At 41.9% G+C, this 11,179-nt stretch overlaps 1 protein-coding gene across 1 annotated transcript; it reads left to right on the top strand.

Annotated features, from left to right (window-relative positions):
* Positions 1 to 6: 6 nt before the first annotated feature.
* Positions 7 to 11,127, top strand: LOC107158968 (zinc finger protein 134-like). Its single transcript, XM_015505494.2, has 3 exons — positions 7 to 312; positions 4,933 to 4,971; positions 8,325 to 11,127. The coding sequence occupies exons 1-3, from the start codon at positions 174 to 176 to the stop codon at positions 9,464 to 9,466; spliced, it is 1,320 nt and encodes a 439-aa protein (XP_015360980.2). The 5' UTR covers positions 7 to 173; the 3' UTR covers positions 9,467 to 11,127.
* Positions 11,128 to 11,179: the final 52 nt, after the last annotated feature.

Below are 11,179 nucleotides of genomic sequence, written 5' to 3'. Positions count from 1 at the left end.
GCCGCCGCGGAGCTGGTGTCGGGCCGGGAGCGAGACCCGCGGGCCGCGGCCGCCCCAGCGGTCCCCAGGCGGCGGGCGATTACGGTGTCCCCTTAACCTTTCTGCTCTGTTCGTCTGCACCCGCGCCCCGGGGCACGTCTGTACGTGTCGCTCGTTGTCATTTTATTCCTTGGATGAATAAAATGTCGTTGCGTGTCCGCCGAAGGCCTTTGGGTGTTGTCCCTCCGTGGGCCACGCGCGGTGTCAGCGCTGTCCCTAGCCCCCGGCCGCGGTTGCCGGGCTGCGAAGCCGACTCCGTGGGCGGTGTCGAAGGTAGGAACTCCTTTCCCACAAGTGGTCAGAGGTTTAACGCTAGGTTTTTCCCCCCAGGTTTTTCCAAAATTTCACAAATGAAGACGCCCACTAGTAGTTTGTGATTTTTTGCTTAATTCTACAGCTTTAGAAACCTTGGGCTGTAAAGGTCAGGCGAGCGTCGGAGGAAGAGACCACCAAGAGACTGTCTCATGCAACAGCAAAGGGTTTATTGGGGTCCAGCATGCTGGGGCTCAGAGCTCACTTGAATAGAGCAAAGAGCCCTGAGAACAGCTTAAGCAGAGCTTATATACTTTCCTTGGAGAGGGCAGGGAGGGAAGTTCATTGACGGGTCAGGGCGAGTGGGCGGTTTGCCTGCAACCATACATTCTGCAGTTTGGCAGTTGGGGACAGCGCATGCTGGGAACAAGACTAGCAAACAGTTCTCAAGATTATTAACCTTTCAGGGCGATGTAAACCCTCAGCAGATTTTTCCAATCCGATGAGATTTTTAAAAAATTTACATTTTGCTGATTACCGTTAAGTTAAAATCTACATTTTAAAAGAAGAGTACTGTTGGCATTCCGTGATTATAGTACGTGCAGGCAAGCTTTGCACTTTTTTGAGTTCAGATTTTTCTCTCACTGATTTGTGGGATTATTTACTAAGTTCAAGCATTTACTTGTACATTGACATTTATAGTTTCAAACTGTGTAACTTCCTATTTCAGTTGTTATGGTTTAGTATGATAGTAACAACCGTGAACTTTAATTTAGTCAGATTTATTATATATGTCTTTATATAATACAAGTACCTTGTATCTTTGGTCTAAGAAATCTGCTGTACACATGTTGCAAATGTATTCTCTTCTATTAACTTTTAAGTGGTCTAATTTTTATCTTCCCAGTTAAGTTTTATCTGGCCAAAATGACTTTTTGCATATTCTGTAGAACATGTGGTAAGTTTATATTTTGGGTAGTCCGTTGCCATAGAACAATTTACTTAAAAGCTACCTTTTAATGCTCTTTACCAACACTATGGTCAAAAATCAAGATCAACCATGTGCTTCTTTGTGAGCTCTGTATTCTGTCCCATTCATTGTTCAACCTACTTTTTATGTCACAGTGTCAACATCACACTTTTTTTTCTTAGTAGCTTTGTAGTATTATTGTCTCTTTACAGAAATCACTTTAACCTTGCTTTTTAAAATGACTTTGTTCTCTGTTACATAGTGCCTTTTTAGAAATGGTTTCTTGAATTCTAAAGCACTTGGGATTTTCTACTTTTACTAGCTGCTCTCGAGAACTGTTTAGCAATAGTTCATAGTTTTTATTGCAGCATTACTAAGCATACCAGACTAAAATCTAACACTGTCAGTATGTCAATGTTTTATTTTTTACATGATGATAAACCATGTTTTTTGCCCCTACTTGCCATACTTATTCCACACCTTACTGACTTGATAACTCTTTTTTTGTTGTTATTTTGTTTTTGGTGGTGCTGGGGATTGAACCCAGGGCCTTGTACATGCAGGGTAAGCACTCTACCAACTGAGGTATACCCAGCCCTCTTTCTTTGAATATGTCCTCCAAGACATTACAGACAATAGTTTTGCAGCCTCCGTTTTGACATGCTTTTTTCCCTTCGTGTTATTTTTCTTTAGTAACTTACTTAGTTTTGCCTTTTTTCCATGTTTAAAGATGCTGTTTGTGGTCTTTCTTCTTATTATTAGATATATGTTATTCAGTTTTATTTAGTTAATCTCTGTTTATATTATATATATTAGCTCTGTTTGGTTTTTGAGGGGGAAGTGCTGGGGATCAAACACACACCCTTGCACATGCTACATAAGCACTCTAGCACTGAGCTGTGTCCCACATTGAGGTGTGTTTATTGCATGGGTGTTATGGGGATAGACGTAGATCCTTTATATTTTTTCTCATACAATTTAATGTGTGTTTTTTATAGAAATTATTATAGTTTAACATTTCCAGTTTTTTGTTCTTATTTGTACTATGTTACTAATTTTATCTTTTTAGCTTTTGAATAGAACTATTATTTTGGGGGGTTCATTTTCAACACACTTATATATTATATAAATTTACAGTGTATGCACATTCAACAGAGTTTTCATTTTTTAAGTGTACTCTTCTAACATTCTTAAATCATCTCTGATGTCATGACAAATCTAGATATTTTGCTAAAATACTTGTTTTTAAAGTGCAGAAATTAATCCTTGTAAGGACAAAAAGTAATAAAGTTTCAAACACCAATAGAATGCTTAGAATTGAGAAGATATTTTGTTCTCATAGCAGGATTATGTTTTTTATTTTTTATCTTTCTGTATAGCAAGGATCAAACTAAGATGAGGTTCTAGCTTCCTTTCTTTTAAGTTTAACCTTAAACTGTTGGAGGCTAAGTATATTTCCTTTGGCTCTGACCACAACTCCTTTAATAAAATTTAGGCTTGACAGTAATAAATATTTGAGAAGATAAGGGGGGAAATATTTTTATACTTTTGGTGGGATTTTAAGTTAGTACAACCATTACAGAAATCCTTGTGGATTTTCCTCAAAAGTCAAGGAATCGAACCACTTTATAACCTAGCTATATAAATCCTTGGCATTTATCCTAAAGAATTAAAAGTCATCATGCTATAGTGATACATGCATACCATGTGTATAGCAACACAATTCACAGTAGTCAAATTATGGAAGATCAGATGTTCATCATTGGATGGATAAAGAAAATATACAGACACACACACACACACACACACGCGCGCGTATATGCACATTCATACATACAATGGAGTTTTATCCAGCCATAAAGAAGAATGAAATTAATGTCATTTGCAGGTAAATAAATGGAACTTGAGAGCATTATGTTAAGTGAAACTAACCTAACTCAGGAAGTTGAGAGTTGTAGGTTTTCTCTCTTATGTGAAAGCTGGAGAGGGCAAATGAAAAGAAAGGTGGATGGCACTGTCTTATGGTAATCAAAGGGAAACACTAGAGGAAGGAAAGGGACCGGCGGGGAGAGTGTCGGGGAGGAAGGAAATATTGGCAGCTTTGACTAGGTTAGCTTTTTGTTGTTGTCATTGTTGTTGTTGCTGCCGAAATACATGAAAAGGACAACTTAGAGAAGGAAGTCTATTTTGGCTCACAGTTTCAGAGGTTTAGTCCATGGTGGACTGGCTCCATTGCTCTGGGCCAAGATGAGGCAAAACACCATGGTGGAATAGAATGGCAGAGGGGAGCTGCTCATGGTAGCCAGGAAACAGAGAGTGGAAGGGGACTCACAGAAGATGGACACTTCCAGAGCATGCACCCATTGACCTGCCCTTCCAGCCATACCCCACCTGCCTAGAGTTATCACCCAGTTAGTCCACTGAAACCAGAATGGACTGATTAGGTTCCAGTTCTCATAATCTAATCATTTCAACCTCCTACATTAACAGTTTTTGGATGACACCTCATATTCAAACCATGACATTGACCAAATCACATTGTTAAATTGTGTGTACATATGAACGTGTAATAGTAAGTGCCACCATTATGTATAATTATAATATACCAATAAAAAATATGGGAAGAATATTAGTTTGAATGCAGTCAGTAAATGGTTCGGAACTACCACAGCAGGGAAAAACATCTACAGAATTAAAGGTATAAAGTATCATTCACAAAAACAAAGTGAATGCATTTTAAATAATCTGTCCATATATTTTTGGAAAAATCTGACTGTCAAAAATATGAATAGAGGCCCAGCACAGTGTTGCATGCCTGTAATCTCAGTGAATCAGAAGGCTGAGACAGGAGGATCTCAAGGTCAATACCAACTTAGACTCTTTCTCAAAATAAAAAATAAAAAGGGCTGGGGAATGTACCTCAGTGGTAAAGTGCTCTGAGATTAGATCCTCAGTGTGTGTGTGTGTGTGTGTGTGTGTGTATGAATTGATACTAAAAATATTTTTGAATTCTCTCATTTAGTGCTATACTAGTTTAAATTTATCAGAATTTAGTTAGCCAGATTTGTGATTTCGTCTGTGAACTAGGTAAAGAGGAATTTTCATTAATTGTTATAATTTTTATATAAAATAATATATGATAAAACCAAAATAAGTATAAAATGGAAGTACACCAAGTCACATAACTGTCTAGCTATAAATACTGACTATTAACTATGAGCTAAAGGAAGAGGAGAATATATTATTGACACAAGAAGAGATGGAATACGATGCAGGTGTCAGAAATAGTCTTGGACATCTAAGTACTTAATTTTGATATATGTAGGCCTAAAACCACTGAATCGTGTTAAGTAATATGTGCCACTGCTTCTCCTCCAGCAGCCTCCCTTGCACTTTTGGCTTATTGGGCTCCAGCCACACTGGTGTTGTGGGTGTTTCTCAAACACAACCCCAGGAGGAGGACCTTGAACGTGTTTTTGCCACTCCCAAAGCCTTTCCTCAAGATACCCACATGACACGTGCAGGAATTCATGACTTCTTCTCCCCTCGTGTGTACTGTATCTTCCCCTTCAGCATTTGTTTTTACCTGAAATGTTAAATGTTATACTATCTCCTTTATTATCTCTGCCCCTGCTGTGAATTACAGTGACATGGCCTTGCTCTCCCCACAGGTTCTTCTTGCGGCAGAGGCGTGTATGAACCCTGCACTGGTGAGTGACAATGTCTTCAAACTCTGTTGTCACTCTTCTTACCCCTGGTGTCTGGGGCTGGTAGAGAAGCCTTAAGCCTAGGTTTCTAAGGCAAGGTTAGAAGTTACATGGAAAGGCTTCCATTTGGGGCAATCATTGGAGTGAGGTATGAAAGGTTATTTTAGGTGCAGAGATCAGCAGGTACAAATGCTTGGAGATAAGACTGAGATTGGAGTGTTCTAGGACTTGTAGATGGGGACAGAAGGCAAGGGGTTCAGAGTTAGGCCTGCAGTGGTGTCCTGTGAAGTTGGGTAACTGTCTTGAGAATGGTGGCAGCCATGGAATTTTTGGAGTAGAGAAGATCTGATTCAGGTCCTAATATGCTTCCCTTGGTTGCATAGTACAGAATGCAGTCAGGGAGAGGAACAAAGAGAGACCGTTAAGGATACCACTCACATTGTCCGGATCTTACTGGTTATGGCAGACTACAGTGGTGGATGTGGAGATGGAAGACACTTTTGGCTTCTGGATTTATTTTTATAATAGGGCTGACCAGATTTTGAAATGGGGAGCATGACAGGCTGATGAGTCATGGAGGTGTCCTGGAAGAATGGAACTGTTATCAACTGAAATGGGAAAGCCAGTGAGTGGTACAAGTGTTCTTCCGTGAGAATACTAGGAGTCAGGGTTTGGTTGTGTCTCAGATGTTTTAGAGAATCCCAGAGAGGAGTGATGAGCAGATAGCTGGATATGTCTTGAGTTCTGTGGAGAGCTTCAAAATAGACTGATCCATTGTATGACATTTGGGATGTGGAACAAATTGGAACGAACTCTAGGTCCATTATAGGAGGGGTGTATTTTTTCAAGTCATTGTGATATTGCTGTTAGGGGACAATGAAGAAGAGGGTGGTAGCTGTTGAGTCTCTTGCTTGGGCAACTGGAGGGGGATCACAAATACAAGGAAGATTGGTGGTCATCAGCAGGAAAGGGGAAGGAGAAGGTCCAGCAGGTGGTCAGTGTTTTCATGGGCAAGTGGATATGAGGTGGATGAGGAGGCAAAGCAGTAGTCGAGGTAAGTAGTGAAGTTGATCTGGTGCTGTTTCATGCTTCCATGACTCACCAGTTTTTTGGGTTTTTTTGTTTGTTTGTTTTTGTTTTTGGTGCTTTTTGGTGGGACTTGAATTATCACCATGTCAGATTAGTTGACCTAAGTCTTGGTGTTAGTGAGTATAAGTATTCATTGAGTGATGGTGGACAGACATTGTAACTGGCAAACAGACATTATGTATAATAGAAAAGTTAAGGACGTCAGGGGTATTTAGATCTGCATGTATTTTGACTAAAGTCACACCAGTTGGGGAAGCTTTCCAAGTAGGACTGGAGGCTGCCATTGGAGTTCTGGGGCTTAGTAGGGTCCTGTTACCTTTGCCAAGCACTTTCTGGGTGTTGTATGCATGACAGCATATAAAGAGGCCAGAGAGAAATGCCAATTTTGTGATCTAGGTGGTGGTAGTAGAGATCAGCTAAATGTGGGAGATATGATCTAATGAGTGATATACTCAGGGGATGAGTGTGAACTAATTTTCTCAAGGCTCTGGAAGTAGGACCTTAAGAGAGAAGGATGAGATCAAGTTTGGTCATGTCTGGGAAGCTTGGTCCTGGGTACTCTCAGGCTGATAGTTCGACAGGAGAGGTTTGAAGGCTCTGCATACCAGGCCCAGAACTTAGATTGCATGTGTTTGCCCACTTTTGTGTTGCTTAAGGTTGGACCCATGATCAATGAAACATGAAATGAAAACGGGTGTATTGCCCTTTAGTTGGGAGATGATGAAGATTATGAGCAGGGATTTATTGTGGGTTAGGGTGGGTGCGTGTTCATGGGATTCCAGGGAGACAATCTGCTTGGAGACACCACTCTTTTCATCATCACAGGGCTCTGTGACCTTCGAGGATGTGGTTGTATTCTTTTCCCAGGAGGAGTGGAAATCCCTTGACGAGGCTCAGAGAGTACTGTATCGTGATGTGATGCTGGAAGCCTTTCACTTGTCGCCTCACGGGCAAGGCCCTCATCTTCACCTTACGCATCCTGAGCTGGGCTCTGCCTTTCCTCTTTTTTCCAGAGGCAGCTCTATTCTTCTCATACATGGACAATGGGCACAGCTTCAGTTCCTGGTTCCCTTTTGTAGGTGCTACAGGTGTCAAGACTGGGCTGTGTATACTGCTTCCTTTTACAAGAATGCCCAACCTCAGCTGCCCTGATGCCTTCTCAGGGAAGATTTGTGGGTCAGGAGACTTGGATTTAGTCCAGTGGATCCTCTCTGTCGTAGCCTTTCCCTGCTAGAATCACACTCTGCACTATTCCACCTCTGTGCTTCAGGTTCTCCCCACTTCTAAGTGATATTTTGGGGGGTCTGACTGTATCAGGAATTGTAAAGACCCAACATAGTCACATTAGTGGGGACCACTAGGCTTTTTCTGCAGAATGCTGCTTCATTATGTAATGCTAATTTTCTTTCCTAAGGTTGTTCTGCAACTGGTTGCCCTCATCCAGTGCTGAACTTTCACCTGTTCTGTCTTTTCCTTAGGACTTGCATCTTCTGGGTCCCATGCCATTGTCCAACTGGAGCTGGGAGGAAAACCCTGGGTACATGACAGAGTAGACATGACTCCAGGCATAGCAAGAGGGCCTCAAAGTAGGCCTGCCCTGGTGATTAGCATCAGGGGAAAGATGTGATATCAATAGCTGTGTTCAGATTATCACAGGAACATGTTTTGTGCCAGATACTTTTTTGGTGTCAAGGCCAGGGGCTGTATACCTCATTTCTGTCTCTTCTCATTTCTGATATTTTTCCACCTATCATTTCTACTCTTAACTTTTGATCAGAATTATCTCTCATCTCTCTCTCTTCTACTGCCTAGGCTTCTATCTCTCCTCTTCCTGTCTACTGCTTTCTATGCTATGCTCTTCAGTATTAGCCTCCTCTTAATGTGTCATGAGGTTTGCTCATATCCTTAAAATAGTCTTGATACTAGTTACTCGGGTACAATAGGATTTTCCTGGGCCTGAACACACTCTTCCACAAAGCATGCATGTATCACCAGCCAGCCAAGAGCCTGGTGAAAACTCTTTCCAGAGAGGAGTAGGCTGTGGACTTTGCCTCTCTTCCTTGTACTGTAGCCTATCCTTGTGTTTCTACTCTGTGACACTTATAGGCCCAGTACTGTAGAGCAGCCCATTACTGAGCCTAAACCCAGATGCTTCATTCTTATAAAAATCCTATGGATTCGTTCCTTGGAATATTGGACACATTTGTGATGTTGCTGCCCCTTCTTATCGATGTTAATGTATATTTCACTAGCATTTCTGTTTATAGGTTGTTGGCATGGAGTTGGGAATGAGGAGGCATCTTCTGAACAAAGTGTTTCTGTAGAAGTGTCACAAATAAATACTACAAAGGCAGATCTGTCCACCCAGAAGCCCCATCCCTGGGAGATATGTGGCCTAGACTCAGAAGGTGATGTGCATCTGGCCGAGTGCCTAGGGACCAGCTCTGGGAAGGAACCCTGTGGGGCATGTGGAAAATGTCACCCACACCAGAAGCAGCACAGTGAAGAGGAACTCTTCAGAAGAGATGAGAACAGGGTCTCCTGTATGAGGAGTTGCAGTATCCATGAGTCAAAGAAGTGTTTCATTTCCTCGGAGGCCAAGAAGGACTTCTCAGACAGCTTGAACCATCTCCAGCTTCAGGTCACTCAAAGCAGAGGGAGGCAACAAAAGAATATTGAGCATATGGAAGCTTTTCACAATGGACAAAAATGCTATAAGTGCAGTGAATGTGGGAAAGCCTTCTGCCAAAAATACAGACTTGCTCAGCACCAGAGAGTGCACACTGGAGAGAGGCCTTATGAGTGCCATGAATGTGGGAAGGCCTTCAGCTACAAACACATACTTGTTCAGCACCAGAGAATTCACACTGGAGAAAGGCCTTATGAATGTAGTGAATGTGGGAAAGTTTTTAGCCAAAGCTCCAGCCTTAGTGAACATCAGAGGATCCATACTGGCTCAAGGCCTTATAAATGCAACGAATGTGGAAAATTCTTTACCTCCAATTCCAATCTAATTAAACACCAGAGAGTTCACACAGGAACAAGGCCTTATGAATGCAGTGAATGTGGGAAAGTCTTTAACCAAAGCCCCAGCCTCATTAAACATCAGAGAGTTCACACTGGTGAAAGGCCATATGAGTGTAATGAATGTGGGAAATTCTTTAGTCAAAGCTCTACCCTCATTAAACATCAAAGAGTTCACACTGGATCAAGACCTTATAAATGCTTCGAATGTGGGAAATGTTTTAGTCAAAGCTTTGGCCTAACACAGCACCAGAGAGTTCGCAGGGGAGAAAGACCGTATGAGTGCAGTGAATGTGGAGAATTCTTCAGTCAAAGCAGCCAACTTACTCGGCACCACAAAGTTCAAACCGAGAAATGCCTTATGAGTGCAGTAAATGTGGAATAGTCTTCAGTCAGTGGTCTGCTATAATTGAGCAGTGAATGTGGGAAAGGCTTCAGCCAAAGATCCAACCTTATTCAACACCAGAAAGTTCATACTAAAGAAAGGCCCTAGAATGAGATGGAGATAGCAGGGAATGTGCTATCTCCATATTTATTGCATCAACACATTGGAAAGCCTCAGTAATGGAGTCATCAGCAGGAAGTGAACACCATGCATCTGAACATTCATGGTGGGGACATTTCTTATGAGTACCAGGCTCAGGCAGCTTTTAAGCAGCTATATTTTGTTTTCTGAGTACTTTCACACTGAATTTCTACAATAGAAGCCATCATCTCAGTTGGTGTTTGCTAGTCACCTCAGTGTGCTCAGACTTCTTTGCTGTCCCCCTCTCCAGAGGAATCATAAGTAGCCTGGACCTTTGTTTATTGTCATTCCACCCGACTAGGATCTGGCCCTAACCAGCTTTGACCAACAAAACCCAGTTTGTCTTCTGCTGGTGCCAAGTCTTTCCTTCTTTGGCCACATTATGAGACACCTATGATCTTTATGATGAATTTTTCTAGCCTTCAGGCCATCAGTCTGGGAACTACATGCATGTGTGAGAGTAAAAATTTAATGTTTAAGCCACATTCTTTCTCCCTTCTATTTTTAAAAAAATTTTCAGTGCTGGGAATTAAATGCAGAAGCCCTCTACCACTGAGCTGCATCCCTAGCCCTTTTTATTTTGCTTTGAGATAGGATCTTGCTATTCTGCTGAGGCTGGCCTTGAACTTAGAATCCTCCTCCTTTAGCCCAATCATGGGGTTATAGGCATGTACCCCCACACCTGAGTAAGCCATATTTCATCTCAAAAGTTTCTGTTCACTGGCCGAGATGGCTTGAGAACAGAATTGGTCTTACTTGCTTTGTTGTCAGGCCTCCAGAGATAGACTGTAGGACCTATTGTGACTAGCCTTGTGATCTGATTGTCAGGACTTTTTGAAGGTCTGGCAGTCACCAGAGGTGGGGACAGTTATGGGGACCACGTGTCCTTTGTGGGGAAGTATAAATTGGTTTCTTTTTCTCATGTGAGGTTACACAGTGTCCATTACTGTTGACTGAAACTGTTCTCTGGGGCCTATAAAAGAATCGTGCTTTAGCAGCCAGAATTGGGGAGGTTTGTGTTACTGATGTTTGCACTACAAGAATCAGATGAGAACCATGTTTTGTTACAGAAACATTGATTATGAGTGATGGTAAACTGGAGTTGATGTGCCCATTTGAACACTGTGTCTTGAAATGTTCGGGGGACTATGGCTATTTAAGATGAGGGGTTTACAGAAACCTCAACCTATAGAGCCATCTCCTGTGGTAAATTACCTCCAAGACCTTAAAACTTTATGCCTGAGAAGAATGTTTTGTTCACACAGGGCCTTGAGCCATGCCAGATAGTTTATGTTAGTAATGTGTTTTATGATAGGACCTTAGGTCTCCTAATACTAATCTGATGTCTGTAGGGGCCAAGTAATTAAGGGGAGCTGCACAAGTGTCCCTCGTCTAGGTGACAAAACAACAACAAAAAGTGTGGACCTCTGTGCCTGGTGATGCACATCTGTAATCCCAGTGGCTCAGGAGGCTGAGGCAGGAGGATTGTGAGTACAAAGCCAGCCTCAGCTACTTAATGAGGCCCTAAGCAATTTATAAGACCCTGTCTCTAAATATTTTTTAAAAAGCAGC

The sequence above is a fragment of the Marmota marmota genome, unplaced genomic scaffold (genome assembly GCF_001458135.2).
Source record: "Marmota marmota marmota unplaced genomic scaffold, marMar, whole genome shotgun sequence".
NCBI classification, from domain to species: Eukaryota; Metazoa; Chordata; class Mammalia; order Rodentia; family Sciuridae; genus Marmota; species Marmota marmota.
This window is presented reverse-complemented; position numbering and strand designations above follow the sequence as displayed.

Bases quoted from the DNA above. Each gene is read 5' to 3' on its own strand.
- LOC107158968 (XM_015505494.2), top strand. From the start codon at position 174: ATGAATAAAATGTCGTTGCGTGTCCGCCGAAGGCCTTTGGGTGTTGTC. The intron at 313-4,932 runs GTAGGAACTCCT...CTCTCCCCACAG, and splicing joins CTCCGTGGGCGGTGTCGAAG to GTTCTTCTTGCGGCAGAGGC. The intron at 4,972-8,324 runs GTGAGTGACAAT...TTCTGTTTATAG, and splicing joins CGTGTATGAACCCTGCACTG to GTTGTTGGCATGGAGTTGGG.